Below are 18,653 nucleotides of genomic sequence, written 5' to 3'. Positions count from 1 at the left end.
TAAAAAGGGAAGTTTTAAAAAAGCTTTTATTTTAAAATTCAACTTTTACCACTTTGAAATTTAAAACAATATTTATTTTAAAAAATCTTTTACTTTTATTTTCTTTAAAGAAATTTATTTAGAAATCTTTCATTAAAAAAATTTTTTTTATTTTATTTAAATCTCAAACAATATTTAAAACTTAAAATAAAATATTTCCTTTTAAAACATCTTTTATTTACCTACATTTTGAAAACTTTCACTTATTTTATGTTTAATATAAAGTAAAATCTTTTCATTTTTTTTAATGAGAATAAAAAAAAACTTTCCTTTTTCTTTCCTAACACACCAAAACAATAAAAGTAACTAGAGGCATGGGTTGTTAGAGGAATCTCCATTCACATTGCTGGAGGAACCGTCATTAACGTCGGTGTCTGCCATCGCAAATCTGAATTTCCCCAGAGCTGGTTGTGTCAGAATGTTGTCGTAATGTTGCTGCCACGTACTTGAAATGTCGCTGGTCGAAATCTATAATGCCATCGCTGGAGTGTTGTGTCGTCCGCGTCAATCAGAAGTTGCTGTACTGGTGGGAGTCGGATCTTCGGAGGTTGCTGTTGTGGCCACCGTTCATGGAGGTTGTCGGACGTATGAGTATAGTGAGTGAGTTTGGGAGAGAGCTTTGAGAGTGGGAAAGAGGGAAGAAGAAGATGAATGGTAGAGAGAGAGAGAAAAGAGACACAAAAGAAAAATAAAAAGAAAAAGGCAAGGAGAAAGTGGATGTTTGAAAAGAGAAAGATGGAGGAAGAAGAGATCGGGACGAAGATGAACTGTAGAGAGAGAAAGAAAAGAAAGAAAAATAAAAGTAAAAATAAAAAAGAAAAAGAAAGTAGGTGTTTGAAGAGAGAGGAGGGTTTGAACATAGCTACCAAGGAGAAGTTTTCTTCATAGTCCACCTCTTCCCTTTGTGTGTAGGCTTTCACCACAAGCCTCGCCTTGTAGGTCTGTACCTTTCCTTTGGCGTCTCGTTTTCTCTTGTAGATCCATTTGCACCCTATGGGTCTTACCCCGTCAGGTTGGTCTACAAGTTCCCAAACAGAATTGAAGTACATAGACTCCATTTCTAGGTCCATGGCTTTGACCCATTCGTCATTGTCCAAATCTTTCATTGCCTATTTGTAGGTCAATGGATCCTTGACGCCGTCATCACGTATGACATCTTGGGTTTCACAATAGCGGTCAGGTTGTGACACAATCCTCCCACTACGTCGAGGTAGCCTCAATTCTTGAGGTGGATGTCACTGACGTGACGTGCTGCCTTCATCAACAACTCTTGTCGAAGTGCCAGCTTGATCAACAACTCTTGTTGACGTATTTTTAGCCTCTTCGGAAATCTCATTTATCATTACCTTACTTCGTGGTTTATGATCTCGAACGTGGTCTTCTTCCAAGAAGGTGGCGTTTGTCGATACAAACACTCTGTTGTCTTGAGGATCGAAGAAGAGACCATCTCTCATCTCTTTAGGGTAAGCTACAAATAGGTGTTGGTATGGTTTAGAACCCTTTGTGCAAGTGTACACAACCGTTGTAGCAAATGATAAAAAGATCGTATCCATAGGGATTGATTACTAAACACTTCAACAATTACTTAAGAAAACAAACAAATTAACAAAATATGTTTTGAACAAGAAAAACTAAAGGGATTCAAACAAAATAGTGCAAAAATGACTTGCTGAATAAAAACAAGAACAAAGCAAAACCAAATCGATTAAAGGAAAGTGTGCAAATAAGAGATTAACTACTGATGTAACAAGGGCAACGGGGAAGATGATTCGTGACTCTTTCTGGGCTACTCTAACAATGCTACAACATTAACGATGTTGATATACTGGCCAAACAAATACGAAATCTTCCCAGATTTCCAAATTTTCTGATATTCATGTTTTTAGACAAACTTGACAGCATATATACTCAGTTTATAACCTTACTAGGTGAGCCTTATTCCTAAGTACCCACACTCTAAACTCAAGTAGATCCACCACGAGTTGAAGCCAAACACTTCCTATTACAATTTTCCAAGAGTTAATAAGAAGATATTCCAATATGTTGGCCAAGCACATTGAAAATAAAACATTAAAAACAACTTCAACTCAATATGTATATCATCATTAAGTCAAACCAAAGTTTACAGCCCAAGAACAAGTTCACAACATCCTCCCCCTTACAAATAAACTTAGCTACACAATGTCATACAAGAAAAGGGAAGGAAAATACAAAACTCATGCACTAAAGAGTATAAAAGAAGAAGAAAATGAGGGAAAACAACAGCCCTTCACTTCCTTTGTTGTCTTCTTCGGGTTCCTCTCCAAGTGTCTTCCCTCTTCTCTTGTCTTGTTCTCTCTAAGGTTTTATGAAGAATTAGAATCCATGGAGGCAACCTTGAAATGAAAGCATTTATACCCCTTCTCAATTTTAGGGTAACCAAAATGAATAAAATGGGGCCTAGCCCAATTTAATGACGAATCTGGGTTTTACTGCACTAAATTTTCGGGTAAAAATCTGTCACGGTCAACTCTGTTTTTTCTGCATTTTTGATTCTGATGCTACATCATCAACAATGCTGCATCAAAACATTCAAAATTAGGTCATTCTTCATAACTGTCAGCATTGTCTAATAAGGTAAAGATGTTAATGAATGTAAAAAATTATTTACACAAAATCAGTGTAGAATGGGTGTTAATGTGGCTACCCTGAGCTAATTTATATGAAATTCTTGAACAAATAACTCTCTTTTTGAGAGTTATCAATAGGCATACTTTTGAACGAGGTCGTAATTTCTTTGGGTTAGTTACGAGCACGTGTGCTGGACATCCCAAAATATGGAAGTGACGTAAACTAGCTTTACGTCCCTTCCATAGTCCAAAGGGTGTTTCAGACACACTCTTAGATGAAACTACGTTCAAAATATAAACTGCAGTCTCCACTCCATAACCCCAAAACAAGTTAGGCAACTGAGCATAGCTCATCATTGATCGAACCATGTCCAACAGGGTTCTGTTCTCCTTTCTGATACACTGTTTTGTTGAGGTGTACCAAGGGCTGAGAGTTGGAATGTGATTTCATGTTCTATCATATAGTCCTGGAATCGCAAGTCCATATACTCTCCACCCCGATCAGATCGAAGTGTTTTAATGGTTTTACCTAATTGATTTTCAACTTCGGTCTTGTACTCCTTGAACTTTTCAAGGGCTTCAGACTTATGTTGCATTAGGTATAAATAACCATACCTTGAATAATCATCTATAAAATAGATGAAGTATTCATACCCTCATCGAGCTTTAACATTCATCGGACCACAAAGGTCTGAATGTATAAGTTCTAAGGGCTCTTTGGCTCTATAACCATTTCCAGTAAAAAGGCCTTCTAGTCATCTTGCCTTCAAGACAAGACTGACAAGGTGGTAAAGAGTTGTCTTCTAACTCGCTTAGAAGACCATTCTTAACCAATCTCCCAATCCTATTGAGACTAATGTGACCTAATCTTAACTTCCAAAGATAGGTATTTTCCTTAGGAGAAACTTTTTGCCTTTTATTTTGATTTTTAGCATTTTTAAACAACTCGATATTTAAAACTGCTTTAGTTATGGTTGGTCTTAGCACATACAAGTTGTTTTCAAGCTTAGCAGAACAAATATTTACACAATTTCTAGACATGAATGCTTCATTTAATTTAAAGGAAATGAAATACAAATGTTTTAACAAACAAGAAATTGAAATTAAGTTCCTTTTGATTTTTGGAACTACGTACACATTATCTAATAATATATACAAATTCTTGTTCGTAAACAATTTGAGCTCCCTTACCGCCACAGCTGAGACAACCTCTCCCATTCCAAACTTGAGAGTCATCTCTCCGGCTTGAAGTTGCCTCCAGGAACTAATTCCCTAAAACGAAAAACAAACGTGATTAGTGGTTCTTGAATCTAATATCCAGGCGGAGTCATCATTCTCCACTAAATATGTTTCCAAAACAAGTAAATCATATTTACCTTCGTTGGGTTTCTTCCTCTCGGCCAGGTATTTCGGGCAATTCAACTTCCAATACCCATCTACATTGCAATGGAAACATTTTCCTTTGTCTGCAGTTTTGGTCTTGCCTTTCTTGGCAGCAGCAACAGCAGACTCAGGTTTAAACCCCTTACTAGTAGCCTTCTTTTTCTTGAAAGTCTTACTTCCAGAAGAAGAGGGCGCAGACTTGGTTCTAGAGGACGAACCTCGATGGCAACGTTTGCCTCCCTTTCTTATCATTTATTTTTCATATGAGACTGGTAGGTCTGCAACTCGTTTAAGAGCGTGGTAAGAGTGTATTTCAGCTTATTCCGCATTGCTGCAGAATGGTAGGAAACTCTTCGGAAGAGATTTCAGAATGAAGCTAACTTGACTCTGCTCGTTTATGACGGCCCCGTTTGACTCTACCACGTTGAAGTGGACCATCAGGTTGAGAACGTGTTCTCGCACTTAGGAGTCCTCCTTCATGCGGGAGTTGTAAATGAACTTACGGGCTTCATGTCGAGTTTGTGAGGACGGTTGTCTAAACATGCTCTACAGCGAGTCCATGATCTTCTTAACGGTGACCCTGTTATCGTGCTTCTTAGCAAGCAAATCAGATATGCTTCCCAAGATGTAGACCTTGGCCTTGTCATTGGCCTTGATCCATCGGTCATAGACGTTGCGTACTGCCACACTGGCGTTAGGTGCAGGAGCTTGAGGATAATCCTCTTGCAAGACGAACCTAAAGATCATCTATCACTAGTATAGTGTTTATGTTCGATTTCCATTGTTTGTAGTTTTCATCGTTAAGTTTTTCCGCTGCTAACAAGGTAATAATAGAAGTAGACATGCTGAAAATAAAAACAAACCTATATTAGTTTCATGCATTATCCTTTAAACCCAATCAAAGTTTTGTAAAAGTAATTAAGCACCCTAACAAAATTGTTTTGCAACGATGCTTCAGTGATTTAGAGCAACATCTACCGTAGGGCAGACAACTACTCCTTCACTGATTTGAGATGTTTTGAACTAAATCTTACACTAGAATAACTCTTATTCCTATAACCTTTAGTCATCGTTTATTCGGTCAGAGAATTTCTAACTAGCTTAACAACCCCTCGTAAGTGTGACCCATCATTTTTGGATCTCAGAGGTCCGCTCGAAAAATCTCGCCGTAGGGATGGAAAATATTGGAGCAAAACCGAAGAACCCTTATCCATTTCTAGAGTTTGCCTTGATTTTGATTCCATACTATGGATCCTCCGTAGGGATGGTCGCACCCGGACGACACGCAGGTCATGTATGAAATCTCACGGTGCAAACCAATAGTTGAGACTGTAGGATGTGTTATCACACGTCTTTTTCCCACTTACTATGAATTAGTTGTGTAACGAACCGAACCGACCCAAAAATCCGACCCGAACCGAACAGCTTTCAGGTCGGTTCGGATCGGTTTCAAGATTTTTCGATTCGGGTCGGTTTTGACCCGAATAACCGAGTATTTATGGCAAATGTGAAGCCGTACCCGTTTTCTTAATCTTCTTCCTCTTGTTCTCTCTTGACAAGTAGCTACTTCTTTCACAAAAAAAAAAAAAAAAGCCAAACAGCCACTGCCCATGAAACGAAACCCCAACATGCGGCGACGACCTGAATGGCGACACACGGCAGCGACTCCAACGGCGGCATGCAGTGACGACTCTAACGACGGCATACAGCCACTCCAAAGCGGCACGCGACGACGACTCCAACGACAACACGCGTCAATACTCTGCGGCAGAAACTCTCTCTGTCTCTCTCTGGCTCGATGGAGCCCCACGGCGACGACTCTAACAACGGAATCCTCCCTCTCTACCTCATCGGCGACGGAATCCCTCATTGGGAGAAGAAGAAGGAAGAAAGATGAAGAAATTTGTTTTAATTTCTCTCTCTCAAACCCACTTATCCCAAATGAAAAGTTAAAAAAAAAAAAAAAACTTTTAATTTATCTCTCGAATCGAGGTATCCTAAATGAAAGATAAGAAATTTGTTTAATTTTTTTCTCTCTCAAATCGAGGTATCCCAAATGAATGTAAAGAAAAGAAAAATATCTCACACAAATCAAGATCACGCAAACCAATAAGTCCAAAGGAGAAAGGACAAAAAAAACAATGTAAAACCCGAAAATGACCCGACCCGAAATATTTACACCCCTACTATGAATACTATCTCCGTTCACCTCGATATTGAACCATGCAAACACCTTCCATAGGGAGGCCGCGCCCAGGGTGACACGAGGTTGAGCATGGAACTCACAGTGTGAATATAAAGGAGAACGTGATAGAGAGAGAAAAGTATGTTATATATACTTTGTATATCAAATATATACGTTGTATATTACATATTCTCTTTAGCTCCCACTTAGTATTCTAAGACTAGGGTATATTACTTAGATAAATCCCGGCTAAGTGAAATTAACTAAGTGAATTTTTAGTCGGCCCAATATAACTATTTATATTGGAAGTTGTACAATAATGTTTTAGTTTATCAAACGTTTTAATAAACTAATGACGTTATTGCATGCATAAAATATTGACTAATTCAACCCCCAGGTTGGTTCCCAAGTAGAGGTGTTCCCTTACGATCAGCTTAAATATCCCAACCTAGACATAACTTTCCTTAGACAGGGTTTCCTTATAAGCAATATTCTATATTTAGTCTTTTATCATTTCATTCTAAACCTAGTTAAGACAAAATAAAAGACTACCCCATAATCATATTAAAAGATATAACCTAAGGTCTAATTAATTTTAAACCCCTTTAAAATTGATTAACTTAGACCCGATGTTTGCATGCAATTCTTTATTGTAGATTTTAATTTCTATCTACCAAATTTTATAACTCTTATAAAATTTAAGAAATTAAAACTATAAACTTGCATTGACTACATACATTAATATAACAATTATATCAACTAAAGTAATGTCATTTTCAATGCAACTTTATTTTCATCTAATTAATACAACATTTGTATTAATCAATTATGAAAATAAAACATGCTATCATACATTATAATTATTATATACATATGATGCATGATCACGCTTAACCTATGGTGGGATTTTAAAACTATATGACATACTTTATGCAACATATAATTCATAAAGAAATTACATTCATAATGCAATAAAATAAATAGCTAAATAGACCGGTTTTTGGAAACCTATGTTACGATTAAATTAACATAAACTAATTTATATTAATTTAAATAAACAAGAAAATGCCTGCGGAGACTCGAACACACGAACGAAAACCTCGAAAAACACCTGGGACAGAGCCGCAGCGCTACAGTCCAACGCCATGGTTCTTGTTGGAAAAATGCTACAGTGCCATGACGTTGTAGAATGGCGCCCATCGCACTGCTGCTTTTCTCTCTGTTCCAGCAGCGAAAACGCTCCAAAAACTCGAAACTCGACCTTTCTTCGCAGCAACTCTTTTCCACGAACGACCTGAACTGTACAGACTCGATTTACAACAAAATACCCAAAACAACGGACCCTTACATTGATCGAATCAACATAAATTGTAAATCTAAATTCTAAAAACCGAAACTACCTACTAGCAAACCAACATACATCAAATGCATGAACCAAAACCCACCAAAAACCATAATCATTTTGTACTAAACAAAATTGAATCACAATTTGGCTCTGATACCAATTGAAGGGATTGAATCCCAAGCGAAAGCGGTTGAACACTTGTGATTCAACTCGGATTAGAAAAGGAACGATACCTATTTAAAAAAAACAGAACATTTCTATTAAAATCGAGGTTAAGCCTCACGGAGGAAGAAAATGAATTACATTTGTAGACTGTTGACAAAAACTTGTTTAGTACAACCAACAAAATTTTCTTGTTCTAAAGTGGGATGAACAACCAACCAAAACACAGAAATTTCCTGTGTTTTAAAACCAATGAGGGAGGAGGGAGAAAGGGACCTCCCACTCTCCACCTCACTACTTCCCAACAAAAATGCTGGGGAGTGGTGAGTTGTAATTAATTAAATTAATTATTAATTAATTAATTAATATAATATTTATGTATTAATTTAATTTAATTTAATTAATAAATAAATTTAATTAATTAATTAATATAATATATACGTATTTATTTAATTTAATTTAATAAATAAATTAAATTAATAATTAATTAAATTAAAACTATTTTAATTTAATTAATAATTAAATAAATAAATCATATTTAATTAAACCAATAAATATTTGAATCATATTCAAATATACATTGTCCTCCTAAACTATAGTATTTAATATGAATCTAATTCACATTAAACTTTAACTTACAGTATTAATATAAATCATATTCATATTATTCTCTCATAATATATAGTTTTATAATGTATCATCATACATTATATTAAACTGTGTTATACACAATTAACTCAAATTCCCTTTAATTAAATTTGAACAATTCAAATTTCTTCAAAGACTTAATGTTCTTAATTACTCTTTATGAGCTAGCAAATGGACCTAATGGACCTATGGATCAGAAGCTCCAACGTTACGAGATTAATTGGTTAAACTTATTAACCACCTTACTCAACATACGTTAACTACGGGTTACTCCACTAAAAATTTGCAGCTGAACTGTTCTCACTATAGAATATTTTTGTGTCCACGGATATCGATCATTAATAGCAAGTCAATCCTTCACGAGTGCTCGTAACTTAAGCTGGGTCAAATTACCATTTTACCCCTGAGTTACATCTTACTCCTTAAATATCACTGCTCCTCTAATGAACAACTCGGTTATGGTCCAACTAATTGATGGGATGTGAATCCCGGAGCGGAAGCCGATCATCGTTCATGAGTTTTTTGAGAAACAAAATCAAACGTTCAAAGATGTGAAAACACAGGGTAAAAAATGTTATTACGTTTGAATAACTCTTCTTCAAGTTAATTTCCACCTGAAAACCACCACCAAATCTTCCGTGGTATCCTCTTGGCTCGAGAACACGCTTGTGGGGGCGTTTGTTTGGAACGAGAGGGAGAAATTGAGAGAGCTTGAGATTGAGAGAAAATTCCAGGGAGTTCTGTGTTTTTCTTTATTCTGTTCATGCAGCAAAAAAAACTGCTTTCAAAACCAAAATCAAATAACGTGGGGGAGTTATCCCACGTTATTCAACTCCCCACTCCTCTGCTAAAATGCAGGGGAGTTAATAATAATTAATAACATTAAAATTAATATTATGAATATATTAAATAATTATTAATCAAATTAATAATTAATAAATTTTAATTAATAATTAATTAATTAAATATAATATTAAATGATTAACAATTAATTATTTAACATTTAATTAAATATCTCATATTTAATTAAACCATATTCTCTCTTGTATAACCAAGAAATTTAATGTACGTGCATTAATTTTTAACCTATAGTTTTAATATGAATCCAATTCATATTAATTATATTTGAATCTCATTCAAATAATTTCTCTCTATCATATATGGTTTTAATTTAGAATTAACTATATATATTATAATGTATCAATATATATATATTCCCTTGAGCAATTTGAACAGTTCAAATTCTTCCAAAAACTTGATCCTCATTTTACCCATTATGAGCTAGCAAGGGGACCTAATGGACCTACAGATCAGAAGCTCCAACGATACGAGATTAATCGATCAAACTCATTGACCGAGTTAATCAACATTCATTATCTACGGGTCACTCCACTAAAGACCCGCAGTTGCACTCTTCTCACTGCAGAATATTTTCATCTCCACAAATATACGACCATTAATGACAAGTCAATCCTTCACGAGTGTTCGTAATCACAGATGGGTCAAATTACCGTTCTACCCCTGTGTTACATCTTGCTCCTTAAATACCACTGCTCCTCTAATGAACAACCCGGTTATGGTCCGACCAATAACCGGAAGTCCTTCTCAAGCCAGTGAGAGGGTAAGGCCCCTTGTTCAAGTCTCGGAGTCAGTAATTAAGAGAACACTCATCTACTCCCCTAAAGTTGGGGAGGAGTGAAATCCATATTGTGAAGTTATGTTCTCAGCTCCCCAATCAGTCTCGTCCCCAAAATGGTAGGAATATTGAGTTGGCAACTCGGGCCACTCTCACCCATATAGATCAAAGGACAAGCCCTCACGGGCAGGAGTCCATAAGTCACTCAAGATTGAGAATGAGTTGTCTGGTCATCCTATGAAATAACAATCTGTTAGTCAACGGCGTTACATCTAAATATTGACTATTTCGCAGTCCGGTCTTATACAAACTCAGTGTATAGTATACCCTCACTCGCATGTCTCCACATGAACAACCTGGATCGAGTCGTCTGTAACATTTACAAAGTGGGCCATATCCATAATGTTGCCAAGATAAGGTACCCGTCCTTATCCATATACTATAGACCCTTTAGGTTATTCACGAGACATTATCCACTTGTATATAAGAGGTGTATCAAATATATACCTTGTATATCAAGGGTATATTAATTATATACCCAGTATATCAAATATACACCCAATATATATACTGTCCCGGTTACATGACAATAACCTTGGATGTTTAGTTTATTGGATTTTGGACAATGCAATGCTATGAATTCAACAATACATTTATTGAATAAAACTTTATTGAATATACATTTATTTTTACATAAATACAAACTACGAGTTTAGGGCAACACACCCAACACCAATAATCGAGAATGAGTTACATGGTCATTCTATGAAATAGCAACATGTTAGTTAACGGCGTTACATCTAAAGATTGGTTATTTCATGGTTCAGTCTTATACAACCTCATTGTATAGGATACCCCCACTCGCATGTCTCCACACGAACGACCTGGATCGAGTCGTCTGTAACATTTACAAAGTGGGTTGTATCCATAGTGTTTCGAGGATTGTACCTAGCCTTATCCATATACCATAGACCCTTCAGGTTATTCCCGAGACATTATCCACTTGTATATCGAGGGTATATCAAATATATACCCAGCATATATACTGTCCCAGATACATGACAATAACCATGGACGTTTAGTTTATTGGATTAGATAATTGCAATGAATTAATCAATAAATTGATTGAATATAACTTTATTGAATATAAATTTGTTTTTACATAAATACAAACTACGAGTTTAGGGCAACACACCCAACATAAAGGACGTCCTTGGTTCGAAGCCAATGTCATACTCACTTAGCTCTAGAGCCCAGTTGATTAATCTCTTGGACATCTCAAGTTTTTGAAAGGCCTTGTGTATCGGGAAATTCATCATAACCATAATCTTGTGGGCTTGGAAGTAGAGGTGTAACCTTTGGGTCGAAATGACCAACGTCAAGGCTAGCTTTTCCATGCTTGGGTATCTAGTCTCTGCGTTAGTCATGAACTTAGTCATATAATACACCGAGCTTTTTCGGCCTTCACTGTTGCGGATCAGAACCGAACTTATAGCAGTGTCTGAGACTGCTAAGTAGAGGTATACTTGGTCATTCGGCTTGGGCTTCGACAGCAGCGGGGCTACCTCAAGGTATTGCTTCAATTGGGAGAAGGCTTCCTCACACTTTTATGTCGATTAGAGCCTACCCTTAGTTTGTATGACCTTGAAGAATGGAAGACATTTATCAGTGGAACAGGAAACGAAGCGATTCAATGCTGCTATTCAACCATTCAAGCATTGGAGTTGCTTCAAATTTTTTGGCAATTCCATATCGAGAACTGCCTTTCCTTTATCGGGATTCACTTCGATCCCTCTCTGATTGACCATGAAGCCCAAAATTTTGCCTGAAGCTACACCGAAGGCACACTTAGCGGGATTGGGCTTCATCTTATAATGTCGTAGACTTCAAAGTCTTCCATAAGGTCGATTATATGTCGTTCGGAAGACCTGTTCTTGACAAGCATGTCGTGGACGTACACTTCCATGTTCTGGCCTATCTGGTGGCTAAACATCATATTTACCAGTCTTTGATATGTCGCTCCGGCGTTCTTTAGACTGAAAGGCATCACTTTATAGCAATACAACCCTGGTCAATTATAAGCGTGATGTGCTTTTAGTCTGGTGCATGCATCTTTATCTAGTTGTACCCTGAATATGCGTCCATGAATGTTAATAGTTCATGTTCAGGTAAGTTCGGCCACCATAGGAGTTCCACCGACCATTGTTGCACAGGTAAGTACTCCTTTGAATGTCGTCGCATAACATTCTCTTGAGGCTTTCTACTCTCCTCGTACCACTCATACTCCGTTCTTCGTTGGATACTTCATCATCTCGTGATATGTGAATTGATGGCTTGCAAGTCATGTATGTACGGCCTTCCTATGATGGCATTGTAGTCTAAGGCTCCATCGACCAGGATGAACTCAACAACCTTCCGGACCTCGTTCTCCCCTTCTCCAATGCGGATGGGGAGCTCGGTACACCCCTCAACTGTTACTGACTTGCCCGAAAAGCCTACCAGCGGTGTTGGACATTTTCTTTAACTGTGATCTCTCCCATCCTAAGGCTAAATAAGTTGAGAGAGCGAGAATGATGTTAGAAATAATGATTTTAGAAATGTTTTGGGAATAATTGTCTTTGATAAGAATTAGAAATGTTTTATGTTTTAAATAATTGTATGAAGTTTTTAGAAAGAATTTGATAAACTTTTATGAAATGTTATTTAGAATGAGAGATTTCATAAATTGTTTTGGAATTTTTATGAAATCAAGATTTTAGAAATAGTCTGAGAAATAGAATTTTATGGGATGTTCTTAGAAAGAAAGATTTGAGAAAGTTAGAAAGAAATATTTTAGTAGTGGTTTGGGAAAGAAAAGTTATTATAAAGAAGAAAAAAAGAATTTTATAACTGTTTATGAGATTGAGAATTTTATGCAGAAATAAGTTTTCAAACCACCATATTATTGTAACCAGGTGATTGCCGTATGCTATAAGAATGTGTTTCTATAGTATACCCAGAAATATAAGGTCTTTGGGACCATTTGACTCCGCGCGTTGAGAGAATTATTCTACTGTGTATATTGAGAATACTCTATGCCAATTGTATGTTAAATCTAAATCATTTAGGATAGATAAGCAAAATCTTGACCAATAATTTTTATCTGAAAAAAACAAACCTTTAAGAGAATTATTTTTTAAATACTTCAATAAAGAAGAAAGAAGTAAAATTTGGGATGAATGCTACAAGACAACGAAAAGACTCAAATTAAATATTTATTTCTTCCAATGGATAAAAAATAAGAAATATTATGAAACTCTAAGTTCACCTACACATCAGCATATCAATACGAATACAACTTCTCCTATTTGGCGACCACTAAGGCTACCACTATAGTCTCTACGCACCCTCCTTTAGAAGAAATCTGATTTACTAATGCTCAAAATCAAGAAGTCGTAGCTTCTCCTTTCAAAATGAGTGTTTCACTTGAAAATGAAAACAATACTCAACTCTTAAAGACATAAAGAATATACAATTATAAAATAATTATTCTAACAAAATTTTACATACAATATCCAACCAAGTTGAAAGAATAGAAAAAAAATTAGATAGGCCAAGTAACATCAAGACTGATAATCGCAACTCAAAAGAACAACTTCAACTAATAGGTAGAACAAAACCTTTGTTTAAACCCTTTGAAATTCTAGACCAAGATCTAAAAGCAATACACCTTTCAAGCATGGATTCTGTTTGGGGGTAAAAATACCTTGGACACGTGGAGGACGCTTATTGGTGTTTAAGAATTAAAATATCCCAGCTCCACCTCGAACTTGCCGAAGAGGTCGGGTTCGCTCATGGGGAAAAGGCTAAGTGTACATGCCGAAGTCCGATCTGATGGAGGTCCGACCTACTCGGAACCCGACAGGTCCGATATGAGAAAAAACATGTAACCGCCGATTGTGAGTACTGTCGGGTCTCCCACCTATAAATAGAGGGCCTCATTTCACGCTCAAGTATCGAATCTCACCTCGAACTAAATACGGAGTCCGACCTATACTGACTTGAGCGTCGGAGTGTTTACCCTCTTGTGTAGGTCCACTCTTGTGTTCGGGTCAAGCCGGGGACCGAGTTCGAGCTTGGTTCGTAAAGTATCATTGTGCAAACCTTTGCATAAACATTTGGCGTCGTCTGTGGAGATGGACGATCTAAGCCATCCCGATTTAAAAGCGTGAACAAAAATGGTTCAGCCAGCAAACTCAACCAAGACGGCCGACCGAAGAGCGCTAGCGGCCAATGACGACCACCAGAGGGAGGTCGGGGTAGAGGTGGTAGAGGGCCAGGTTCATGAAGGCCTGGGGACCGAGCCTCTCCGTAGGTCGGCACGCATCACCACGCCCGTTCTGCCACCAGCACATCCAAAGCCATCCAAGGCCAATCGCGGCCGAGGTGGGGCATTGAAGAGAACAACTCGAGGACTAGGCCCAACTCCAACAAGGGAGAATTTTGATGCACTCCAAAAAGAAATGGAGGTAATGCGCACTCAGATGCGCACCATGGAAGAGATGTACAACGAGATGGTGCAAGCTGCGGGCGTTGGGTCTCGGTCTGAAAACCGGGTGGCACGGGATGACATGCGCGAGCAAAGGGGTCATCACCTCGGTCCAGTCGAGGAGGAGCACCCTGAAGGAGGTGAGGACGAAGAGTACACTCACCAGAGGGGTGATCTCCGCGAGCATCTCAAAAGAAAAAGAAGCTCGTCCCTCCGAAAGGGACAATCTCCGTCCTGCTCACACAAGAACTCAAACCAGCAAGCCGAGTCCTCTTACAACCCAATAACTCCTGAGGGGGTGATCACAAGGGAGGAGTTCGACCAGCTAAAGAGCAAATTCGATGCTCAGGTTGAAGCCTTGAAGGCTAGGTGAGAGAAAAAAGAAAGTTTGTTCGATGATGACGACCTGGGAGAATCGCCATTCACCTCGGACATTTTGGAGGCTCCAATCCCTCCGAAGTTCAAAACTCCCACCATGAAACCTTATGATGGGTCTAACGACCCAAAGGACTATGTTGAGGTCTTCGAAGGCCTCATGGACTTTCAAGCGGCAACAGATGCAATCAAGTGCCGCGCCTTCCAGATCGCGCTTACCGGCAGCGCGCGCCTATGGTACCGAAGACTGCAGGCAAGGTCGATCTCAACCTACTCCCAGTTGAGGAAAGAGTTCATCACCCAATTCTCTTCCCAGCACTACGACAGAAAGACAGCGACTCACCTCGCCACTATTAGGTAGAAAGAAGGAGAGACGCTGAGAGAATATGTCACAAAGTTCCAGGAGGAGCAGCTGAAGGTCGCGCACTGCTCCGATGACTCGGCCATGTGCTACTTCCTCACTGGTCTGGCCGATGAGACCCTCACTGTGAAGCTCGGAGAGGAGGCTCCAGCCACCTTCGCCGAAGTATTACAGAAGGCGAAGAAAGTCATTGATGGGCAAGAGCTCCTCCGAACCAAAACTGGCCGACGAGAAAAGAAGATCGACCAGGGGAGAGCTGGCAAAGACAAAGGAAAGGCTGATTCCAAGTCCAAGGACAAGGGACCATCCTCCTCTGGCAGCCGAGCTGATTATCGAAGGTCGGATAACAGTCACAACTGAAGCCGACCTTATGCGCGTTATAGTCCAACCACCATCCCCATCTCTGAAATACTTACAAATATCGAGGAAAGTGGGATGGAAAAGCTCCTCAAGCGACCTGAGAAGCTCCAAGGAGACCAAGAAAAGCGCAATAAAGATAAATATTGTCATTTTCATCGCGATCACGGCCATGATACGTCAAATTGCTGGGAATTGAAGCGCCAAATTGAAGACCTCATTCAAGATGGCTACTTCAAAAAGTTTGTGGGAAAACCGAGGTTCAACACAGTGGAGAAGAAAGAAGAGAGGAAGCGTTCAAGGATGCCACCTCGTCAAGATAACCGACCTGCAGTCATCAACACTATTTTCGGGGGCCCTAGTGGGGGCCAGTCTGGAAATAAAAGGAAAGAGCTAGCTCTCGAAGCCAGGCGCCAGGTATGCATCATCAGGGAGCAGAAACCAACTTGCTCCATTACCTTCGGCGATGCCGATCTGGAGGGGGTACACTTGCCCCACAATGATGCACTCGTGATCGCCCCCCTTATCGATTATGTTCTGGTCAGAAGAGTGCTGGTAGATAGAGGCGCGTCTGCAAACATCTTGTCCCTTTCGACATATCTGGCCTTGGGATGGACCAGGTCTCAGCTGAAGAAGAGTCCAACACCCTTGGTTGGATTCTCTAGAGAATCGGTCTCTCCAGAAGGGTGTATCGACTTGCCGGTTACGATTGGGCAAGATGATACACAAGTAACCCAGATGACCGGGTCGTTCCCTCAACACTTCATCAAGTTTTGAAGTACTCAACTCCTAATGGAGTGGGCACGGTTCGAGGAGAACAGAGAACTTCAAGGGAATGCTACGTCTCCGCGCTCAAGGGGTCATCGGTGTGCGCCCTGGATGAACAAGCTAGCTGGGACGAGTTGCCGAAACCCGAGGCTGACCTACCAAAATCAGGTAAAAGGGAATTCTCAGCACCAACAGAGGAGATCGAGCTTCTTCCTTTGCTTAGCCCTGAAAGACAAGTAAGTATAGGAACCAAGCTGGGGGCCACTGCTAGGGAGGAGCTGATCAACTTCCTCAGGTCCAACTCGGATGTCTTTGCATGGTCTCACGAGGACATGTCGGGCATCGACCCAAAGATCATGGTGCATCGCCTCAACATAGACCCATCATTCCGACCTGTAAAACAGAAAAGAAGACCTGTAAATAAGGAGAGGAGTGATGTAATTGTTGAGGAAGTAAACAAACTATTAAAAGCTGAATATATAAGAGAAATTATGTATCCCGAGTGGCTCTCTAATGTTGTATTAGTTAAAAAATCCAACGGGAAGTGGAGAATGTGTGTAGATTTTACAAACTTAAACAAGGCATGCCCAAAAGATTACTTCCCACTGCCAAGGATCGACCAGCTCGTGGACGCAACGGCCGGGCACGAGCTGTTCACCTTCATGGATGCCTACTCTGGATACAACCAAATCAAAATGCATGTCTCAGATCAAGATCATACTGCATTCATAACAGACCAAGGTCTGTACTGCTACAAGGTTATGCCCTTCAGCCTAAAGAATGCGGAGCGACCTACCAAAGAATGGTGAACAAAATGTTCGCCAAGCAGATCGGCCGGAATATGGAAGTGTATGTGGACGACATGCTTATCAAGAGCAAGCAGTCAAAGTCGCATCTTTCCTATCTGGCCGAAGCCTTTGTAGTTCTGCGAAGGTATCAAATAAAGCTCAACCCAGCCAAGTGTGCCTTTGGAGTCTCCTCGGGGAAGTTCCTTGGTTTTATGGTAAACAACCGAGGGATCGAAGCCAACCCAGAAAAGATAAAGGTCGTGCTCGAGATGGAAGCGCCCAAAACTTTGAAACAGCTTCAATGCCTCAATGGAAGGGTTGCAGCTCTGAACAAATTTGTTTCGAGGTCAACAGATAAGTGTCTTCCTTTCTTCAAAGTCCTAAAAAAGAAGGGACCGCTCGAATGGAGCAAGCACTGGGGCAGTTGAAGAACTATCTTTGCTCGGCACCTCTGCTCACCAAGCCATTGCCAGGAAACAAGCTCCACTTGTACCTAGCGGTGTCTGACAGCGCTGTCAGCTTGGCCCTAATCAAACAGGAGGGAGTGCGCCAAAGTCCCATTTATTACACAAGTAAGGCCATGACCGAGGCCGAGACCAGATATCCCCAAATGGAGAAACTGGCCCTCGCTTGAGTCACCTCAGCCCAAAGGCTCAGACCGTACTTCCAAGCGCACACCGTCGTGGTACTTACCAACTTGCCCTTGAAAAACATCTTCCATAAGCAAGAAATGTCAGGGCACCTGATGAAGTGGGCAATGGAGTTAAGTGAATACGACATCCAGTTCGAACCCCGAACTGCACTAAAAGGGCAAGCAGTGGCCGATTTCATCGCGGAGCTCACCCCACCGCCTCAATCAGCCGAGGCCAATCTCCCGTGGACAGTCTACATTGACGGATCTTCCAATGAGAAAGGGTGCGGAGCAGGAATCCTCTTGCTCGCACCAGGTGGCGAGCGATTCGAGTATGCCCTGCGGTTTAACTTTCGGACCTCAAACAATGAAGCCAAGTACAAGGCACTTTTGGCAGGCCTGCGCATTGCCAGAGGGCTGGGGGCCATCCACGTTAAGGTCTTTAGTGACTCCCAGTTGGTCGTAAATCAGATTAAGGAGGAGTATCAAATGAAAGACCCTCGAATGAAGAAATATCTAAGCAAAGTCAGATCGCACCTCGCCCAGTTCGAGACTTACGAGGTGAGTCAGGTTCCAAGGTCAGAAAATTCCAATGCTGATGCCTTAGCTAAATTGGCATCAGCATATGAGACCGACCTGGCCAGGTCGATCCTAGTAGAGATCTTGGACAATCCTTTAATCTTAGAGCCAGATACGATGGAGATTGACACTCCATCACCCTCGTGAATGGACCCAATCGTGGAGTTCATCAAAGGGAATCCGCCGCAATATCCAAAGGAACACAAGAAGATGGCCCGAAAAGCAGCTCGATTTATACTCCGAGATGGAGTATTGTATC

General features: G+C 39.8%; 1 protein-coding gene across 1 annotated transcript; it reads left to right on the top strand.

Moving 5' to 3' along the window:
• Positions 1-15,931: 15,931 nt before the first annotated feature.
• Positions 15,932-16,405, top strand: LOC111013369 (uncharacterized). Its single transcript, XM_022287800.2, has one exon. The coding sequence runs from the start codon at positions 15,932-15,934 to the stop codon at positions 16,403-16,405; it is 474 nt and encodes a 157-aa protein (XP_022143492.2).
• The last annotated feature ends 2,248 nt before the right edge of the window (positions 16,406-18,653 follow it).

Source organism: Momordica charantia (genome assembly GCF_013281855.1).
Source record: "Momordica charantia cultivar OHB3-1 chromosome 10 unlocalized genomic scaffold, Mcharantia_2.0 BLBB01000010.1, whole genome shotgun sequence".
Lineage (NCBI taxonomy): Eukaryota > Viridiplantae > Streptophyta > Magnoliopsida > Cucurbitales > Cucurbitaceae > Momordica > Momordica charantia.
The sequence above is the reverse complement of the archived record's forward strand: the minus strand, read 5'-3'. Positions and strand labels throughout refer to the sequence as shown.

Excerpts from the sequence above, each read along its gene's own strand:
- LOC111013369 (XM_022287800.2), top strand. The coding sequence starts at position 15,932 with ATGCCACCTCGTCAAGATAACCGACCTGCAGTCATCAACACTATTTTC.